This window comes from Mangifera indica, chromosome 2 (assembly GCF_011075055.1).
Source record: "Mangifera indica cultivar Alphonso chromosome 2, CATAS_Mindica_2.1, whole genome shotgun sequence".
Taxonomy (NCBI): domain Eukaryota; kingdom Viridiplantae; phylum Streptophyta; class Magnoliopsida; order Sapindales; family Anacardiaceae; genus Mangifera; species Mangifera indica.
The window spans coordinates 14,931,542-14,954,823 of record NC_058138.1 but is presented as its reverse complement, the minus strand read 5'-3'; the positions used below and the strand labels follow the sequence as shown (position 1 = coordinate 14,954,823).

Below are 23,282 nucleotides of genomic sequence, written 5' to 3'. Positions count from 1 at the left end.
TTAAATATTTTCAAATTCAACTTTTATGATTGTTCAATTCGTCAAACTCGCGAGTCTAGATATTTCTATATGAATTAACTAAACAAATATTGCTTTGATCAATACACATCAAATTAATAATATTTTAGTTATTTTTGCTTTTCTCAAATGAGCTGAACTCGAATAACTTTGATGCATACGTAAACTTGAGCTTAGACAACTTAAGTTTAACTCAATTCAAATCCGATCGTATTATATTTATATATTACTCATTTATTTTATTTATTATAGTTATGAATACTGAAAGTGCTGAAAGGATAAAATAAAATATATGTAGAAGAAATTATTAACCCCTAAAATGGGTAATTTGTTAGAAGATATGTCAGTTTAAGCTTATTTATTAGTAATTAAAGTTTTGGTAATAAGAGGTGATGCTTTAAAATTACAATAAAATTATGACCAAAGCCAGGAAAAGGAGATAGATTATATCATCATGTTAAGAAATGTAAACAATGAATTCACTAGGGCTAGATCTAAACAGAGCTTGTTAAGTCTCAAAAATTGGGTTCATTCTATTCGAATTTAAGTTATATTTTAAATTGAGTTAAACTCAAGTTAAAAAATATTCCACTCAGTTTGGTTTGAATTCGTGAGTCGAATCGATAGTTTGAATTTGTAACTTAGTTCAATTTAAATTCATGGTTTGGTTTAATTTGAATTCATAGTTTAATTTAATAATTCGAATTTGTAGCTCAATTCAATTTGAATTCATAGCTTGAATAAGTGATTTTATCTATTATTTGAATAAAATAATATTGTTTTAGTAATTACCTATGAACTTAAGTTATGAATTTGAACCATCGATTTGAATTGAATTGAGTCACAAATTTAAACTATCAATTTAGATTAGAAATTTGAGTTAAACTCAAACTGAATCATTTTTTATTTAAACTGAACTTGAATCACCCTAAATTTTGGTTCAATAAACTCGAACCAAACTCAAACCAAACTATTTTCTATTCGAACTCAACAATATTCATATCCACTTCTAATCTATATCTCTTAATTTTGAAAATTTTTTAGTTTAATATATATATATAAAATGAGTAGTGTTATATACATAAATAACGTGTCATTATATGATTGAACAGTTAAAAATTAAAGATAAAACAATATCTAATTATATAATAATATATAATTATTTATACATAAAATTATATACAGAAATTATACACATACTATTATAAAATTTCAAGTATAGACTCTAAAATATTACTTCTCTTTTGTTTTTTTATTATTTTTCAGTTAATGTCTCTATATTTTATTCTTATTCAAGATCGATTCATCTAAGTTTTATTTGCTCATATTTGCAAAGAAAACTTACGAAATCAACTGTGTCATCATATCAATCTCAATAATTTTGATGAGATGGTGCCATAACAATTGCCTTATAAATTAGTAGACACGCATTATTATTGTACAGATGAAACTAAACAGGACTCCAGATTACAAGACTATAAGATTACAAAGAAATGATAACACTAGCTCCAGAGTTCTGTTTTCGTAATTGCTATTGCTTCTTGGTGGGATTTTAGCCTACTCCCTGCATAATTTTGCCAGGTTTAAGATGTAAATGGAATATGGGTATAGCCATTGCAGATCAGAAAATGTTTGAGAAATGTAGCGAGGCGGAAAGTGTCATCAGTCTGAGAAAAGCCAGGATTACTCACTTTCCTGCTGGTGCATCGTAGGCCATTAAGCTTGAATGTTAAAATAAACAGTATAATATTCATCTCTGTGGCTCAGTAATGGTGCCAGAAGAAAATTCCTTTTCACGCCTTTTGCCACAAAGCTGATTGGATGATATTGACTTATTCCTCCTTCCATTACATAACTGACTGCCTGGTTAAATCCAGCGCCTGATGACTCTTTACCGCAGCCAAGCTTCATATTTGTGCCTGACTTTATATTGGCACCACTGTACACATAGCAGCCCTCTTGGCTTTTGGACTCCAAGGATACTGTTCCAGGCTTTCCGTCTAATCCAGCGATCAAGTGGAAAATAGATGAGCCCCCATCAATAGGCAAATTTGTGACCACAAGTTCGCCATCTTCTTGCTGTGCTATTTGCATTCCAGGAAAATCAATAGGTTCTAGGATGACTGACTTGCCAATAAAATCGTTGAAGGATGAAAGTTTTGAGGAAGATGGTTCCCCCAAAATAAGTCTGAAAGTTGCATGAAGAGCAGCATCAGTGCCAGATTTAGGATAACTTTCCATTGTAATTGACTGGTTGGAGTTTGTTAAGACAAAAGTTGAATTTTCAGACTCTTGCGAAAAGGTAACCAGTTGAGCATTATATGAGCTGGGAATTGGAGTTATCCAGTCGTAGATTGATGTAGCTGACTGAGCATTGATGTCCCAGTCCCCGCTGGAGTAACCTGAAAGCAGATAAGGACCATATAGTATTGCCTGAACAGAAGCATATTCAATCCGGTCATCTGAGAAAAAAAGGAGAGAGAGAAACCCCCATCAGTGAAGAATTATATACAAGTAAAAAGAATCAATTGCATATTAAACAAATTTACAATGAAAAGCCTATAAAAGGATCAGCACATATGAAGATTTGTATGAGAAAATTATTTTATGCTGATACCTTTGATAGCCTCCGTTCTTAGAAGAATTGGCAGCTCAAGGGTCAATTTGTCATCAGAGCTCCATTGTTTTGAAACTGATAAAAATTCACCTGCACAAAGGAATTTATCTCAATTTTCAGTCATCATTCTAAAAAATAGATTACATGACACAAGTGAAAGGCATTGGAGCAATAATAATGTTAAAAAATAATAGAGAAAACAATATAGTGAGTCCCTTTACTTCCTAGAACAAGAAACTGAAAAAGAGAGATAGACATCGTAAATTGTTCCACACCTGGAGCAGGTAGAGTTAAACTCTGGCCATTTAGTGTTGCCTTGGCACCATTTGATCGCGTCCAAATTGGTATTCGCAAATTCAAGGAAGATGATTTGCTAGCCCCCTGTGTTTATATCACATCCATCATGAATACTGGTTCTCATTTTTATTTTAATGCTTTAATCAATTTTATGATCTAGTATAAGGAATGACTACACCATTGCTGATTCCAAAGTGTTACTGAGAGCATTGGCACAAATAAAACTATTAAGGTCAACTGTATCTCAATATTCCTTCCGAGCACTTCTAAAAAGGGAAGCAGAACAAAAATACTAAATCTCAAATCTAGTTATATGTTAATGTGAAAGAACTAAAAAATAAATAAAAAATTCCCTCCAACCCTGTTAGCATCTGAGCTCTCCATATAAAGTTCTTTGACCTTTAAGCATCTACAGCTATATTCATCAACATCATTAACTTAGAATCAACAAAAGATATATGGGACTATCTCAAAAAAGAATACAAGGGAATGACAGGACCAAAAACATGCAAGTGTTGAATCTGGGGATGGAATTCGAGATGCAAAGAATCAAAGACAATCAAGGAGTACTCTTAACAGATTTCTCAGCATTGTGGACAAGGTAAGACTTCTTGGTGGTTAAATGTCTGTTAGCAGAATGGTAGAAAAAGATCTTGGTAACTATTCTTGAAAGGTTTCAATCCAAAATATTTTCTCTAGAAGAGACTAAGGATTTGTCAAGTATTTCCTTGGCAGAACAGTTGAATGCATTGCAAGCACAAGAGCAAAAGAGACTGATCAAAGAAAAGAGATCTGTGGAAGGTGCTTCATAAGCTAAGTTGCAGACTAAAGATGGTGGCAAGGGAAAGAAAAGGAAGGGAAGGATAAACAATGCAAACAAGGAGATGTTGGAATAAACAGCATCAACAACAACAGAAAAAATTATCCTCCATGTTAGCATTGTGGTAGAACTAATCATCCACAATTTAGGTGTTGGAGGAGGCCTGATGTGAGGTATTGGAAGTGCAACTACATCGGCCATATGAAAGACAAGGCTTGTGGTCCAAGTATATGCTCAAATAATTGGTGTGGATTTTTTTGAAACCTTTGCACTTGTTGCAAGGTTAGCTACAATCATAATCCTACTAGCAATTGCAGCTCACATGGGTTGCAAGGTGTACCAGCTGGATGTTAACTCAGCCTTCCTAAATAAATTCTTGCAAGAGGAGACATACGTAGAGCAGCCCGAGGGATTTGTTGTAATAGGACATGAAGAGAGGGTGTACCTGTTGAAAAAGGTTTTATATGGTCTTAAACAGGCACCAAGGGTCTGGTACAGTAGGATAAATGATCATCAGTTGAGTTTCAGATTAGTAAAAAGTCCTAGTGAATCTACTTTGTAAGGTTTTTGAGATGACAGACCTTCAACATATGCCTTACCTACTTGGAATGGAAGTGAAGTATAATGAGATTCTTATCTACTAGCAACAATATGCAAAGGAGATCCTCGGAAAATTTCATATGGGCAATTGTAAGGCCACGCCACTCCTCTGAATCAGAAGGAAAGATTCAGCAAAGATGGTGAAGCTGACAAGGTTGATGAAAGGCTTTATCAAAGTCTGATTAGATGCCTAATATATATCACATCAACTAGGCCTAACATAGTGCATGTTGTGAGCTTATTGTCTTGATTCTGTGCATTGTGTCAGTGAGCCACACTTTCAGGCTCCAAGAAGGATGGTTAGATATATCAGAGACATGGTCAACTATGGTCTAAAATTTTATAACTATCAAATTATTAAGTTCTACAGATTTTGTAACAGTGATTGGGCAGGTTCAGTTGAGTAAAACTGGATTTTGTTCCAGTTTTGGTTTAGAAATGTCTTCTTGGTGCTCGAAGAAGCAAGAGTTAGTGGCATAAAGAATTGTAGAAGCCGAGTATGCAGTTGCTACAGAAATTGTTAATCAAGCTCTGTGGTTCAAGAAGGTGTTGGCAGATTTGCATACAGAACAGAAAGAAAGCAAACAAGTGTTTCTGGACAACCAAGTTACTATATTTATATCTAACAATCTAGAGTTTCATGGTAGAATCAAGCATTTCAAAATTAAATCTATCTAACAATTGCTTCATTGCAAGACAGAAGATCAGGTTACTGATGTCTAGACTAAGGCACTACCTAAAGCCAATTTTTGAATTATTGAGAGGAAAGCCAGGATATGTAGCATTTGATGCAAGGAGTGTTGTTTAATGTGTACCATAAGATGTGGCAGAGGTAATGTTGACAGATTACTAGGAGAACATGCTGAGTAGATTACTTGGAGAAAAGTTTTTTAATTGCTAGAAATTAGACATTAAAATTGTTACTTGGAGAAGAAATTTATTTTACCTGTATAAATTGCACTTTCATTAAATGAAATAAACACACAGTTTTCTACAAAACAACAAAGATCAATCCAAGATTGGCACTGGTTCAACTAGAAATTGTGGTAACAGGAACTATATGCAGAGTAATTTAGCATAAATTTACTTATTTCAGCATAACATAGAGTATACAACAAGGGGCTAAGTGAATAACTTCCTTTCAATCAATGTATAGTGCTGAGTCATAGCCATCACATCACTTGGAAGTTTAAAAGTCGGAATCTCAGCTTTGTATGTATAGCATTACTGACGGAATATATTATGTACTATTTATTAAGTATAAAGACAAAATGAGATAATGCCAAATCTTAATTTAAATGTAGCCAGTACCTCCTCTGAAGAAAATGTCAGTGTCATGCGAAGGAAAGGATCCCAGGAAACAACAGGGTCAACTTTTTGATTCAGCACAATTTGTCCTGATTTCCAGTCAAATGAGCTTGATATATATTGGATAATGTAAAGACCAGGAAAATCTCCTTCCTCTTCAAAATATATGGAATCTCCTAACTTTGAGAATGATTCAATTCCTACATGGACAGCAAGAAGAAAATCTATCAATGACAGCAACAGAAAAGATAACATCAATTAAAACCTTTGTCAGCTTTCAATACAGAAACACCAAGTGACATAGCAGGCTAAATGACTTGGTCAAACCACTGGAGACAAGAAAACCAATCATAAAATTCAAAGAACATAAGAATAAAATCTGTATCTTTGTGATTACAAAGATTAAAGAAAAATAGAGCAGATCAATTTCATGTGAAACGAAAAGTTGAATATACTCCATATATATCACACCTGTGCCATAACAGCACCAAAAAGTGTTGAACCTTGTTCCCCAGCCATGGTAGCTATCTGCCTTTGAACGTCCATTGCCTAGTGGAAGCATGTAAATCATTACTCCAGGCTCTGTTCCTCGTTGAATGCTAAGCACACCATTTGTCAAGGCACGTTCATAATAATCTGCATATGCCATTTCTTTTGTCCATCTAAACAGATGGCGGCTGACCTGCAAAATCATAAATATTATGAATAAAACCGCAACACTGTAGACATTATATGCAAAAGGAGTATGAAAAAATGTAAGGCAATGATCACTAAAAAAGATTATTCCAAAAGGTATATCCATAATGGAACTGGGGTATAGACAACAACAGTCTTTGCATTCGCGCCAGTAATTTAAAAAGAGAAACTAAGAACTAGAAACTGTGACAGGATATCCTCACATGAAGCATCTTTTCCTTTTGCATGTTAAGGGTCAACAATCATCTTTTAAAGAATAAATAACAGAAACCATTTTAACCTTCAGGAATTACAGAGCAATGGACATACCTTCAACATGTTATAAGTTGTGCACGATTCTTCATTCTCTTTCTCTAGAGTGCTTGCCAATCGCTTTGGGTCTGACCTACTCATTGAAAGAGACAACGAATTAAGAAAATTTCAGGACCAGAAAATGAGAATGAAACCACCAATAATCAGACAAAGTAAATACATAAATCCATAAAGTAATTTTTGTTTTAGAAAATCCCAGAACAGGAAATGCGAATACAGGTAAGAGCGGGAACTTATTATAAATGAAAGAAATTCTAAATAAAAGTTATAATGTTAGTACCAGAATTCATGAATTGATGTTCCTCCAGTTGCATAACTGTGAGAAGAATTGACCACATCCATGAAGAATGTACCTATTGCCTGGTAAACCATTGTTAGACAGCAAAATTAACACTTTCTATAATAACTTTTAAGAGTTTCCTCTATCTAAATTTTAATATCATCGAAATATAAACAGTAGTGCCTATGTAGTCACTAAATCCAAAGATTTAAACTGGAAGAGAAGACGATGATTGGAAACTCTGAAAACTAAATAAATATATGAAAAGCAAGCACCAGAACAAAAATAATAGTAAAAATTTAAGGCCACCTAGGCAGGGGGCGTGAGTACAAGCAATTTAGATGTGGCCATGCTGTATTGAATACAGTAACTCGGCTAATGATATTTTTCACATAAAGAAATTTACCTTGTAAAGTGGATCACCAGTGACTTCATAACGCATTTGAGATCCAATAACAACTGGGATATGTGTATTGGCATGGAAACCAGATATATCATCAGCCTACAAACAGAAGAAAGAAGTTTTATGAACTAATTAACATCAAGATGCAAATGAATTTCAAATAATTCATCTCTTCATTGCACAACTTTAACATGATTTTTGCCCCTCTGCTCACAGCACTATCCTATACCAGAAACTCAATCTTGCCTCTCCTATACCCCAGTATCTAAGGCTAATTTTTTCTTGAAGCTTAGAAATTAAAGCTGCAGGCAAGTCATTACTGCAAGCTCTGTAGAGAACCTAATCATATCTTCCTACACCATAAAATCTCCGGTTAACCAGAGGCAACTATCTCAGTTATGGTACCTGGGGGAAATTTCCCTCTCCAGAATATTTATATGTTTAAACTTGCTAATAAGGTCCATGTTGCCAAACATTAATAAATCAGTTCGAACAATCAACCACAAAAAAATACTTTGATAACACTAACCAGAACTTTACCACTTTTTTTCAGAATTATTCTTTTTTCTGGTAAAATCAGTTTACCATACCATGCCAAACAGCCAATAAACAGCAAAGCCGTTATTTACCTGTACTGCAAGCAATCCCAAAAAGCACGGTTTGTCAAACAGGTGAGCCAACAGCAAATGCTTTGGATTTTTCTGGGGACAGTAACACATAAAAAGCTCATGTCAGAAACCAAATTAATGATGATTAACAACTGCACAACTTATAACCAAAAACACAATGATAAAATGACTCAAAGATTACAAAACCAATCCTAAATAGAAAAAAATTCCAAAACTAACAATCTAGAACCAGATAATATACGCTACTAATTGTCCTTTTTCCTCTCCATTTGAATGGAAAGTTACAAACCATTGTGCCCACAGAGGCCCCTCTATATATAAATAGATAATTGTTGTAAATTCCTCCCAAATACTTGTTTTCTGTAAAAATGAATATGGAATCATTGAATGAGATTATGCTGTTAAAATTAATACACGTTGCAACATAATATCATGTCATGAATGCCCAAAGCCCATTTTCAGCGCTTCTAGAAAGGTATGATCATTGGATAATTAAACAGGGACATTCCTGCTGATACTTATACCAACCAAGTTCTTGTAACATCCCTAGTTCAATAACTCGGCCCACTGTCAAGATATTGTCCACTTTGGACATACGGTCCATCATGGGTTTGCTTCTGGACTTCGTAACCCAAAACGCGTCTTAACAGTTAAGAAGCTCGCAGACTATTTAATTAGTCAAATTCTTCCACCACTAACCGATGTGGGATACATAGCAGAGCACAGACAGACCCAGTATTTCTCTCGTGCTTTGTCGATGTGGGATTTGTCTAAAGGTATCACATACACCCCCGTAAGCTTACGGGACTCAGCGTTCTCTTCAAGAGGACACGCGGAGTTGTTCTGATACCATTTGTAACATCCCTGGTCCAATAACCCGGCTCACTGTCTAGATATTGTCCACTTTGGACTTTGCTTCTGGGTTTTGCAACCCAAAACGTGTCTTAACAGTTAAGGAGCTCACAGGCTATTTAACCAGTCAAATTCTCTCACCACTAACCGATGTGGGATATATAGTAGAGCACAGACAGACCCAGCATCTCTCCCGTGCTTTGTCGATGTGGGATTTGCCTAAGGGTATCACAGTTCACAGCACGATTTCATGCACGTAATGAATTATGGAGTCAGATGAGGAGATAGTAGATCTCCAAGCATAAGATTACTTACGGTTATACTGAATAATCTGTAAAGCACATCATTCATGCCTCCGGTTTCCTCATTAAGTGAGTACCAGTGTCTTTCTATGCTATACTTTGTTATTACATTCTGAACACGATTGTAAAAATACTCAACCATCCATGTTGTCATGGTCAAAGCATCAGAATTATCAGCAAATGTATACTGATCCAATAAGCCTGCAAGGATCTGTCAAAATAGACATATTTAAAGCATAACATATGAGTTTTATAAAGTAGAGATGAATTGTTTGCATCTACAGCAACAGGAAAGGAATATTCACCTTGTGAATGGTGTAATAAGGAGCCCAAACAGGTTTTATAGCTTCAAAACGATCAAATAGCTCAGACGGAAAAGCAGAGAGATATCCAGTGCCCAGTTTCTTCTGACAAGCAGATAGAGCAGACACCACAGCGGCCATTTTCTCTTTAAGGCTATCATTGTGAGTGCTTGCCCACATTTTTGCTGATGCACTCAAGTAATGCCCTTAAAGATTTTTAAAAAGAGTCAATAAAAACCATTCAAACTAAAATCTAAACAATTACGCTGTGCACCAAAATATGAAAAATTTAATGAGTTAGAGAAAACAATAGCGGCTGAGAAAGGTTGCCGTTGCAGTTTCCAAAAATATACTAAAATAGAAGCCAAATTTCAATGTAAGTGAATTTAGTTAATATATCCAACTTACAAAATGTTCCAGGTATCATATCCACACACAACCAGCAAATATAACCAAAGGGATTACAAAGATTTGGATGACAGCCATTCACACTGTTGCATACCAACAGAATAACATTTTGAATCCAATTACTCAACAAATGGAAAATGAAATTGAGACTGTAATAATTCGTTGACTGAAGAAGTCAGTTTTGCTGAAAAAGCTGACTGAAGAGACAAAACTGAAAGAAACATTGCAGAATCAAACTAATGCCAAAATGATTTTGCATTGACAGTAAGAATATTAATCACAATGGAATATGAGTAACATTGTTATAAAATCTGAATCATACTATAGAGAGCATCAGAAACTCATCTTATACCTACAAAATGACCACGGAGCTCGCAAGTTGGGGCTTCCCAACCTCCATATGCCTTTCCTGGCGTTGGCAAACCAGCAGTTTTTCGAAAACTCCAAACCAAACTATCCACGTCCAACATCAACAGATACTCCAAATTTGTTTGCTGTGCCTGCCAGTGCAATGAACTTGGATCCAACCTAACGTCGTGTAGTGACACTTCCTTGAGAAAACCACCAGACATTTTAAATTCACCTGGATTTTTCATTGTTTTATACATCATGGCCCAACTAAATTCATTTTCCTCACTCAACATCTTTCTTGGTAACAAATTAGACCAAGTGGAGTCATCGGTTGGCGTCAAATGGTAATGAGAGAACATCTCTTCTTTCCATGATTCATTTTTGGATGACAACAGCTCATATCTAAGGGTGTGAGATGAAAGCTGTGGAGGAGTGTTTGTACACTCCTTACCCAGAGTCAAACCAAATAAGAGAAACAAAATCCAAACTGTAAAGCACACAATAACCTTCATTTTTATGAAAAATTCAGATTAAAAATCTCCAAAATTTAATTAAACTAAGTAATAAACACTAAATCAACAGTTTAAGTTTATGAAGAAAACAGAACCAGTATATTCATTAACATGAAGTTCCCAGAATTTGAGAAAGTTCAAGTAATCCAAAATCAAAAGAACTCAAATCAAGCGTCTAGAGCTCAAATTCAACACAAAACAATCAAAATATTAAGTATTACAGAAACCCCAGAAAGCAATGTCCCTTGAAACAAAATTTAAAACTGAACAAAGAACAGAACACCAAGATTCAACTTTGAACAATACCCAGAAGACAAAATCTCAATTTGATAGAAACAAAGTTCAACAAAACCACAAAAGCACACAGTTCAACCTCAACAAAAGACAACAAAAGAAGGTTTGAAAAGTTCAAAGCTTAAGCACATGTGAAGTCTCAAAGTCTAAAGCTCTATATATCTATATATACAAACAGAGAACAAGTTACAAGCAAAGCAAGAATACGAAGAATGACGCACTGACTTCAAGCATCTCGTGAAAGCTAAGAATAAATTAAAATTGAAAAATGAAAAAGGGTATTATCTAATATAAACTATTAAAAAAGAGACATTTACAGAGAGAGAGAGAGGGTCACGGAAGAATGTAACGGATGCAGTTTTGACTCAAAGGAGATTTATTGATGGAAAAGCCCCCAATACTGTAGATACTGATTATGGTTTTAAGGACAAAAAAATGATAGTACTCAGGAGGTCAATCAGTCGCTGAGCCATAACGTGTTGCAAACTGAACCAACCAACTCAAGAGGAATCTATCAGTTCACAGGCTAAATAATTTTATTGAATTCCTAACCAAACAATATTTTTCTCATATGCACTCAGTCTTGGATATTCAATTTTTGCATGCTGGTATAAATAACAATTTTCCAATCAATATCAATCTTTATTATAGAAAATTATTATGGTTTACTTTTGTTGAAAATTTTTTAATTTGTAATTAAACAATCAAATGATATATGATAATATAATTATATGATTCTGATTTAATAATAAAATAATATTTTATTATATAATTTTATATTATATTAGTCAATTAAATATTCAAAACTAAATATTAATAAAACTGCTTGATAGTTTGATTTTCTATTTCAATAAGCAAAAACACCAGATTCAAATCCAGGGAGAATATAATCACTTTTTCATGGTGGAATTTAAGAAGCCTGGTATGCTGAAAAGTGGTAGCATCTTGAAGTACTTTTTCCAACACTGGGATAGAATGATAGCTCAACAAAAGGTAACATCGAAGCATTTTTCCAAACAGTGAGATTAGTTTCCCACTCTTCCAATCACTGGGACTAGTTTTAGTAAACCATGAGAGAATGAGTTTAGGCTGACAATGCAGGAGGATTTATCAGCATCACCACTTGAAATGCTGGGAAATTGAAGTTGCTTCTTCTTTGTTGCTTTGTCGACACCACTCATAAAGTCCCTTCTATTGGACTTGCTCTCCTCTGCTAGACCAATTGAAGAAATATGAGATGAGGGCCATTTTTATAAAAACCACGCATTGAATTGAATCTGTGGGTGAATGCTAACAAGAGCACCGCACTTTTTTTCCCCTTTTAAATTTTTTTACTGTGTCATACATTTTCAACTTCTGGATTTAATTTTTTTTATTTTAAAACTTTTTTTTTTGGGATGAAATTTGATTTTGAATTAAAAAGTGTGATTCATACCACCAAATGATTAAAAAAAAATTGTTCTTTTGTCGTACCTTGGGTGGGAAAGTGCAAATCACCCTTTTAACATTTGTTTTAGGCACATCAGTAAGTGTAGAAGAAGATTCATGCCATCACTTTCTAATCTAGCACATTATAATTCGAAATCAATGCAATCGTAATTACAAACAATTAAGTGAATTATTATGATTTTAAAACAAATTTTCCATTTTATGGATCATGTTAAGTATAAATTTTGATATTATTTTTTAACGCATAAATAAAATAAACTCCAAAAGACTTATTCTCACCTAACATTGGGTAAACTCTCAAACTCATACTCACAAAGTTTTAAAATTTTAAATATTTGTCATTATGTTAAAATTTTATATTAGGGTTAAGGGTAAAACCATTATTTAATAAAAAATATTTAAAAAACTAAAATTTAATTTTATTTCTCCCTCACCTTTTAATTTAAAATATTAATAATTTTTTCACTCAAAAGTTTGAAAAGTTACATTTTCTTTTTGGGTTTTTTTCTCTTTCTTTAACAACTATCTATGTTCTCGTCGTTAGTCGACCTTCGTATTATCTTCTTCTCCCATCATTGGTCTTCCCCCATCTCATTTTCATTAAATAAAGACGAACTAACAATTTCTTCTCATTCAAAGGTTTGAAAAGTTACCTTTCCTCTCTAAGTTTTTACTCCGTCATTTACCACTATTTTGTCCTTAGAAAATAAGATGTTGGGAAGCCTGATGACAAGAGAAAAAAATGGTACGAAGGCTAGTCGATGGCAGAAACAACGATGGTCGCCACGAAAGGAGAAAAAAAAAAACCCTGGGGAAAAAGATAACTTTTCTAACCTTTAGACGAGGGGAAATTGTTAGTTTTTTGAAATTAAATATAGAAATAAGATAAAATTTTAGTTTTTAAATTTTTTTTAATGATAATTTCACCTTTAATCATAACAAAAAATTTTAATAGAATTGTGAGTATTTGAATTTTTAAAACTTCATTAGTAAGAGGTTGAGATTTGACCAAACCTTGGATGGGAATAAACCTTTTGACCTTTGTTTGATTCATGCATTAAAAAATAATATCAAAATTTATACTTAAAATGATCAATATAATGGAAAATTTGTTTTAAAATCATAATAATTCACTTAATTGTTTGTAATTATGAACGCATTGATTTCGAATAATAATGTGCTTGAAAATTGTATGAATCTTGTTCCACACTTGGCTTGCTTTATATATTTTTCTAAATTCTAAACAACTTTCAATTGTTTATATTTTTCCTTTTTTATTGCTATTTCTTTGTTTCGGAAGACCATTATTACATCTTAAACTTACATTGATAGTTTTAGTAGTGATTGATTGTACGCAACCAAAAGTCATTTAAAAACTTGATACACAATCAGAAAGTGGGAATTTTTTTACAACTTTGGTACTAGAAGAAATGATGAATAAGAACAAAGCAAAGAGATACACACCACACACAATTGTGAAGACAGAGACAAAGAAGCCACCGATCATCTGTTAGAAAGGGCCCAACACTTGGCCATACATCATATGATTTGTTGAATTTGCATACTTTTATTATGAAAGGAATAATGTCATGCATACAAATAATAATGTATCATGATATAATTAAATAGTTAAAAATTAAAAATAAAATAATATTTAATTATATAATAATATATTAAAATTCTTCTGCCCTATATCTAATTTTATTATTTTTCTTTAATGGGATTTTCCATATATATATATATATAGAATTAAATTGTTTTTAAAATTAACTAGGTTTATCTTCCTTCATTATTTATTTTGTGTTAAATTACTTTGTATATAAAAATTTAAAACCACCAAAAGTTATCTGATTAGAAATTATCTATTAGGGTGCGTTTGGTTAACGGTTTTTAATATTACCTTGGTAATCTATCTTTTATTCCCTTGTTTGGTTTGTCAGTAATAAAAGATTACAGTAATCTTCTATTACCAATGCTGACGTGACAGGTAATATAGGTGGTAATCTGATTATCACTTTCATCTTAGGTATTTAAAGATTACTGGGATAATCTTGAGTTTATTATAGGAAAATTATTATTTATTAATTTTTTGAGATAAAAATAAATTTATTTTTAATTAATATGATAAATAATATAAAAAATATTTAAAAATAATTATATTCAAGGGCATTTAAGTAAAATAATTTACTAGTAATATTTTATTACCTTTAATCAAACACAATAATTATTTATACCTATCAAATTTTATCAAATATAGTAATCATTTATACCCAGTAATCTTCTAAGTAATCTATCTTCAAGGTAATCTTTCTATTTTAGTAATCAAACATTACCCAAACCAAACGCCTCCTTATTGTTTTTCTTCTGGGTAAATTTATTTGGTAGTTTCTATTATTATAATTAGAAGAAAGTGACAATTTGTACTTGAAAAAGGAGCCCATCATAACTTAGCAGAGAAGTGTGTAAATTATTGATTTTGTTTTACTCATTTTTCACGCTTTTGATTTCCTCCTTTGTCAGTTTTATATTTGCACATGGGCCTACTGTAGCCAGGAAGATTAAACTTGTCCGGGGTCTAGCCTTTCTGGTTGCTCACGAAGGTAATTAGTAGTATAGTTATTAATATCTTGTTATTTATGATATAATATAAAGAAAAAAAGTTATATATTAATAAAATATAATAAATATTTTATACGATATAATATATAATTTAATTATCATGTTTAGTGGTTGAATCTTTTTTATATATATAGAGTTTAATTTTGTTATCAATTTTAAAATAAAAGATGCAAATTAGGTGTGACAATGACATTGTAATTAATGAGTTTGAATCCAACCATGGACCATAATATTTAAATAAATTACATTAAAAAACCATATAAGATATAAACACATTTAAGTCGAAATAAAGAGAAAATAAATTTGTATATGCGTAGGAGTTTTCGGATGAATGTGTCTCATACTAGTGATATGATATATAAATTATGAATCTTTTTCTTTTAATATATGCATAACTATATCCATATGAAAGGTATTTCATATTTGTATATAGGTGTACGTATTTTGATTCAAATCGTAAAATCAAATTGAACCAATTCAAATTTAGGGTTTGGTTTGGAAATTTTTTAAACTTTTTTTTTTTTTCAGTTTAGGTGATTTTTAAATTAAACTAAACCGAATTATAAATTATATTTTTTTAATATATATATATATATTACTATATTTGATAAAATTTATATATATATCATATTTTTATTTACATATTTATATTATGTTATAAAAAACTATAATTCAATTAATTTTATTAAATAATATATATTTAAAAGTGAATTATTTTAATTGATCCAAACCGTAATCTAAATTATATTTTTTTAATTTGGTTTTATTTAGTTTTAAAAAACTCTTAAATCGTATCAAACTAGATCATATACAACCTAAAGTTATTTTACAATAAGCAATTAGATCTACAACGTTTTTTATATTATTTTGTCAACTTCTTTATATATATATATATATATATATATATATATATATATATATATATATATATATATATATATATATATATATATATATATATATTATGCGTAAGTTGGTTTGGTTTAATTTGAAAAAACTTGTAAATTGTATCAAACTAAACCATACACACCCCTAAAATTTTAATATAATTAGTAAGTTAGAGAAAATGAAGATACTAATAAAAAAAAAAACAAATAAATGTTTAAGTTTTAATAAGATTATTTCTATTAATTGAGGAACTTCATTGGGATTAGTTGAAGGGAGAAACCTCATACTATTTTTGTACGTATAATTGAAGAGCAATAAAAAATCGGTTGTGAAGGTAGTGGGTTTAAGTTATTTTCATGGCAATAAAGAAAGTGCAGGAAGATTTTTGTGCAAGTGGAGTGGAAGCCACACATGGAACTGTCACCCCATAAGAAGCAATAAGGACATGAATGAATATACATTATATGTATAGTTTTCTCTTCCGAGACAAGCAATATTCCAAATCAAACTACTCCTTTTCCTTGTTTATAATTTTCAGGTCGCTTTCACTCCAGCTCAATGCCCTCTAACTCCTTCTCACCATTTTCATCCGTCAGTGTTTCACCTTTCCACATTAGAGACCATGATTAAACTTTAATAATAAGAAAATTTTAAGGCAGTACAGCTATTGGTTGAAAAAATCTAGGGATGTATGGAATCATAAGGAGAAAAGGATATGTTTATATTGTTGGAAAAGAATGGAGCAGAGTGGCCAAGTTGTCGTAGTTTACTTGGATAAGAAATATCTAGTCATCATCTACATCATACTTACATTGATTAGTGTATTTATAATTACATTTGGTAAGTGGGCACTCTTCAAGAGAAAGGACCGGATGGATGGATGTCAATTTGGTAAGAGTCTAACTACTTTTTCTGACCTACATTTGGTCTTGCAACATTACACTTTTTCACTTATTAAACCAATTTAATGAAAAAGGTTCTTATTAATGTCATAAAGTTGGATTATTAAATTATTTTTTATTATATTACTTTTAACGATTATCATATCATCCAAAATTAACCCAATTTTAAAACACCACTTTAGATAGAGTTTTTATGTGATACTATCGAGCTATCATTCTTTTTATTTAGGCAAGTTATATCGCATTCACAACCACTGCCTCACAAGCTATCCTTTCTGTGCATCAATTAAATCAACATTAGTGCAATGGTGCAACCATGACTTTTTATCTTCTTTGCATTAGTTACCCATTAAGAGCCCTTTCACTCAAATCCAAAGGTGTCATTATTGCAAACTCCCTCCATGATGTAGATCAATCAAACTCTCATCATCTTCGACCTTAAACTCCTAAGCCATGTAGTTTTTGGCAACCTTTGTGTCACTCTAATCATTGCCTTCATCATTAGATCAGTGATAATGATGAGATTTTAGTTAAGAAAGTGACTAGGATTTTAAAGACTAAATTGTAAAATTTTAAACCTATAAAAAAGTTGAATTGTCGTGTTTAGAACGTTAAAAAGAGTTATATTTTATCTTCCAAAAATTTTTAATAATAAAATTATTATTTTACCCTTATAACATTATTTTTTTAAAATGAAGTTAAATTTTAGGTGAAAATGTGTGATTTATGTATTTAAGGGGTGAAAGTTTCATTAGGTCAAATCTTGGGTGGAACATGTAATTTACTCTTTCAGGAAAGACGTGCAATTAATTTTATATGAGATGTCAATCTTGACCATTAATATTGAATTGAAAGCAAATCAAGTGGAGAAGTTATTGAAGGATAATACAAATTACTACAATTAATATATATAAAGCCAAAAATTAATTGATTGATTTTCAATTAATGGTATGAAAATGGAGTTGCTTTATATTTATTTCTTTGTGAAGATAACTTTTTATTTTATACAAATCTAAGAGACTACTTTAAAGGCTCATCCCAAACAATTCTTTACAGGCTTTAGCCCATGTTCTAATATCCAAACCCAAATATAAGAAATGGCCCAATACAAAATTTAAAACTACTCTTTCTCCTTATCTAATCTCTCTCTCTCTCTATGTATATGCACAAAATAAAATTATATATGCTCATTTTAGGTATAAAAATATATAAAATTTATATATGTTATTATATAATTTGGTAATTTTAATTAAGGATAAAACAATACTTAAATCATGTGATTATATATATAAGTGTGTATATATTTGTCTATCTAAAATATGTATGTGTATATATATAGTTTTCTCTTTCAAGACAAGTAAAAATTATATATATAGTTTTCTCTTCCAAGACAAGTAAAATTCTAAATCAAAACTACTCTTTTTCCTTACTTATAAGCTTCAAGTTGCTGTCACTCCAACTTCATGCCCCCTAAATCTTTGTCACTATTTCATTGGTTAGTGTTTCCACTTTCCACATTAGAGAGTTATGATTAAACTTTAATTATAAGAAAATTATTTAAGGGCAGTACAGCTATTGACAAGAATCTTAAGATATATCCCATGTACCTATAATTCATTATAATATTTATTTTGGTCAGGAGAAAAGGATATATTTATGTTGTTGGAAAAGAATGGAGCAAAGTTCCAAAGTTGTCATATTTTACTTGGATAAGAAATATTTAGTCATTATCTTCATCATACTCACATTGGTGGTAAGTGTAATTATAATTACATTTGGTAGGCAGTCACTCTTAGAAGTGAAAGCACCATGTAGATGTCCTTTTGAGTAGTGTGTCTTGCCTAATGTTTGGTCTAAAAACACTTCACACTTCCACTCTATGAGTTTATTTAATGAAAAGATTCTTATCACAATTATTGTAAAATTAATGGTTATATTACTTTAATTATTTTATTTTTTAAAATTATTATATCGCTTTAAATTAATAAAAATTTTACGATATTATTTAATCTTTAAATAAAAAATTTATTTGATATCATCTTTTTTTTTCCTTCTTCTTTCACTTTTATCATCTTCTTTATAGGTGTTTTAGTCTAACCCCACCACCACTAATGAGCCACCACTACTTTGACTCTGGTAAGTCACCCTATAAAATTACTTTCTCTTATATCGATTATATTGGGTTTAGATCTACTCATGACGAGTCGACCAAATCTAGTTTGATTTAACTGTAAAAAACAGTTATTAAAAAAGAGTTAGAGGGCAGTTAAACATTTATAAATTGTCTAAAAACTACCTCCTCCTGTAGAGACAATAACATTATTACGCTATTATTTTATAGAAGAAAGAAAAAAAGCTTCTTCTGATATACTACAAACACAGAAACCAAAACGTAGTGATCCTGTCTCCCAATGAAAAGCAGTACCTAGGCAAATGGTGTTGTGAAAACAACTAACGTCAACGTCTCGCACCTTATTCAAATGGGCTCCGTCATACAAATTTAGTGTTTACTGTAATTCACAAAATTTTATTTTTGACATGTTTGATTGTTTCCAACAGATTATATTAAAATCAATGCAATGGTGCAATTATGCCCTCTTATCTTCTCTCCATTGGTTACTTTGTCATCATCTACGATTGAAACTCGTCAAGAGCCCTTTCACTTTAATCCCAAGGTGCCATTCTTGCAAACTCCCCACATAATTGCAAGCCTTCATAATCTTTGACCATAACCTTAGCCTTACTATTCTCAACCACCTCTATATCCCTCTAATTATGATTCTCATTGTTAGAGTAACGGCAATAGTAAGATTCTAATCAAGAAGATGGCGAAAGTTGTAAGGACTTAATTATAAGTTTTTAAACTTGAAAAATTGTCATATTTAAAAAGTTAAGATGAGATCTATAAAAAAGTTATTTTTATTTTCTAAAAAATTTGAATGATAAAGTTGTTATGTTACCCTTATGATGTTTTTTTTTTTAAAACAAAATTAAGCTTTGGGTGGAATAGTATGATTTTTGCATTTAAGGACAAGATGTTTTTATTAGGTCAAATTTCTGGGGGGGGGGGGGGGGGGGGGGGAATGTAATTCAGTAATCCACTCTTTCAAGAAATATATGTAATTAATTTAGCCACTGTGACATCAATGTCTACAATGAATGTTGAATTGAAAGCAAATCAATCAAGAAAAGTATAGATATTATTTAGTAATTACAACAAGAATTACTAATGGATAGGACATTGCTTGAAATAATATATATAAAACTGAAAATTATTTTATTGATTTTGGTAAAAAAGGTATGAAAATGTAGTTGCTATATATTTATTTCTTTGTTAAAATTTTTATTTTGTGCAAAATTGATGTAAGAGGCTACTTCAAAAGCCCATAGTCATAGTGAACAATCTTCTGAATGGGCTTCAGCCTAAACAAAAAATCCAAACCCAGAGAAAATAAATCCTAAAAATAAAACACATGGCCCAATAAAAAATTGAAACCACTGATTGAACCGCTGAATTTGGATTCGTTTCCACAAAATTTCAAGAACCCATTCGATATTGCTTTAAACTAAATACATTAGGCTGAAGGACTTATTCCCACCCAAAGTTTAGTGTTTCAGAAATCCTCACTCATTAATTTTAAAATTCTCAAACACTTACCTATCCATTAATTTGTACAGTTACTATCAGGAGTCAAATTGTTATTTAGCAAAAATATTTGAAAAAATTAAAAATTTATCACATTTCTCTCTTAGGTATAAAAATCTAACAATTCTCTATAACCGTCTACTCAATATTTGAAAAATGATAAATTCTTGTCCTAGGGTTTTAATCTCCCCCTCTCTGATGAACAATGACATCTCGACCATCAGAGTTCTCCCATCCGGTCTCTCTATTGCAATATTTAGGCAATATCATGCATTTTTGTTAAATAAAAATTGTTCGATAAAGAGACTCTTTGTTTTTATAGGCAGGTAAACACACACGTCGGTTTCATTATGTGTTAGCATTTTTTCGTCATCAACCTTTGTTGCCGGTGGCAATAATGTTGTTAAAAATTTCCCAAAACTAACATGTTATATATAGAATTTAAATACAATTTTCCCTTTTTGAAAACAAAGGATAGAACAAATATTATGAAAATATATTTGGTGACAAATAGTAGAACTGCTTTCATAAATAGTTTTGAACTTATAGCATCCTCAGTCTCCAATGGGATTATGAAAACTGGCATCTTGCACGGATCCCAACAGCAAAACCATGAAATTAAACTTATAGAATCCTCACTGCCAATGGCATTACCCTCCTCAAAAGATAAACCCCAACTTAGTCTGGGATTTGGTAGTACTTTAAACTTCTTAATTGCCAAAAGTAATCCTGCCTAGAACTCTCTAAATATTTAATATGAGAAAAATTTATCATTTGTTCTCTTTTATCCACTTATTATTATGATTCTAAAGTAATTATCTATTATCATTCATCACTAACCACCACCATCATAAGGGGTGGTTTCAAAATTAACAGCAAGTACATCTGTTTAACCAGACAGTCTCACCACCTCACTTCTTTTACATGGTAAAACTCTCTCATAGAGATAATTTTTTATGTCTGAGATTTGCAGAGTTTTCCTTGAACATTTGATCAACTTCATCTTTTCTCACAATGAAGGGATGTACAGTAAACAAATTAACTCAACCATCATTGCATCCATTGCCCACATCTCTGGTGAGGGACCAAAACCTTCAACTCGTGAAAGGAAAGTAACACTATGATATATAAAAAAAAAGGTCAAAAGAAAATCTAAGGCAGGAAGAAAATTAGGTGAAAAAGAGACAAGAAAGGCAAAATGAAGAAAAATTGGAGTTAACTTTAATAGAGTTAGTTTTGAGCATGTATACGCATTTTACATATACAAACGAATATGTATTTATGTGTATCATTATATGATTAAGTGTTATTTTATTTGTAATTCAATTTACAGTTAATTCAATTTATATTCAATCAAGTTTCAAATTGACCGATAAAATTCAACACAAGTTTAGGATTGTTTTATTATTCAACCTTTGTATGTTGAAAGTATCAACAAAATTTGTATTGTGAACAAAATTATAAATCCATTAAGTTTTTGTGTATTAAAAAATAAGAACCTATAATATTATTTAAAATGAAATTGACTTGATTTGAGACCTATCAAATCACGCGATTATACTGTTCTTGACGGCTCTTGACTGTTGATGATTTGTTTAAATTTAAGGCCAATTTTGTGATTAATTTTGAATGAAACCTATGCCCTCAACCTGAGAGATACAGTAGTGGCTTTCAATCCATTTAAGTGTTAATCAACTTTTGCACCTTCTCTTTTGTCGGTTGGAAGCCCTCCATTGCCCATACCCCTCCCTACCTCTTTGCCCAAATCGTGCTTAATTGCTAAGTACTTTATTAATTATATTACACTGTTTGATTTACCATTTATAAGAAATTACCCACACAGATGTGGGTCTTGTCTGCCTTTGCTAATTATGAACTTTGGTCATAATTTGTTACTTACCTGGTATTTTGTAGTAACCAATACATATGCATCCATTCTCTTGTTAATTCCTTTTTCCTCACCATAAATCAAAAAAAAAAAAAAACTTGGTATTTGTTTTATCTATACGTACTTTAAATACATAAATAAATACACACTTATATTTAATTACTTGATGATATTTATTAAGTATTAACCTATTTGTATACTCAAAATAAATATGTAAAAAGCTCTTATCAGTAAAAAAATTTTGATCATTTACTAACATAATTTATATACCCAATTGTATACTTAAAAAAAGTATACATATAATTTTATTGACTTGAAAAAGGGTTTTTACCTTTGAAAAAGAAATCTAATTATTTTGGTAAGACTAATATGTAGTTATCAATCGTCCTTGAATGTTCGTAAATTTCTTTCATTTACCATTGAGTTTTTCCTTGACCAAATGATGGGAGTCTCAACCTAGAAACATATACAATATTTCTTCTTCATCGTAAAAGAGAGATGCCATGTTGAATTTCTAAGGTTAATTAGAGTTCGAAAGAGAAGATACAGATTCTAAGTCTAGTGTCTTTTTTTTCAGAGACTTTTGGAAATGGAAACCAACCAAATGAAAAAGAGGAGCTCAAACCTTTAAAAAAGAACCCTAAAAGTTACTTTTAGACCTCCTATTTAATTCAATCTCAAAAGGATAAGCCTAAATTAATGTTTGCTAATCTCACTTTCATGACTAACAAATGGGAATTTTACATACATACAAAGCTAGAAAACAAAGGATTAATTAGGCAGTCCAACACAAGTTCATTGTTGAAAACAGATGCCATGTTACGCATGCGATATATAAAGTTAGCTGAAAACGCCATGACAGGGAAAAAGGCTTTCAAATTGGACTATT

The 23,282-nt window shown here is 31.3% G+C and overlaps 1 protein-coding gene across 1 annotated transcript; it reads right to left on the bottom strand.

Moving 5' to 3' along the window:
- Positions 1–1,359: 1,359 nt before the first annotated feature.
- Positions 1,360–11,505, bottom strand: LOC123206425. The gene is made up of 12 exons (XM_044623618.1): positions 10,197–11,505; positions 9,440–9,642; positions 9,148–9,345; positions 7,981–8,052; positions 7,355–7,450; positions 6,949–7,028; positions 6,666–6,741; positions 6,132–6,342; positions 5,664–5,860; positions 2,911–3,016; positions 2,636–2,725; positions 1,360–2,480 (listed from the first exon to the last, which is right to left on the bottom strand). The coding sequence occupies exons 1-12, from the start codon at positions 10,705–10,707 to the stop codon at positions 1,735–1,737; spliced, it is 2,586 nt and encodes an 861-aa protein (XP_044479553.1). The 5' UTR covers positions 10,708–11,505; the 3' UTR covers positions 1,360–1,734.
- Between the last annotated feature and the right edge of the window lie 11,777 nt (positions 11,506–23,282).

What these genes read in the sequence shown, in the direction of transcription:
- LOC123206425 (XM_044623618.1), bottom strand. Translation starts at nt 10,707, where the DNA reads ATGAAGGTTATTGTGTGCTTTACAGTTTGGATTTTGTTTCTCTTATTT. An exon ending in CTTATTACACCATTCACAAG is followed by an intron (nt 9,346 to 9,439) that starts GTGAATATTCCT and finishes CTATTTTGACAG; the next exon opens with ATCCTTGCAGGCTTATTGGA. An exon ending in TTGGTGCTGTTATGGCACAG is followed by an intron (nt 5,861 to 6,131) that starts GTGTGATATATA and finishes CTGTCCATGTAG; the next exon opens with GAATTGAATCATTCTCAAAG.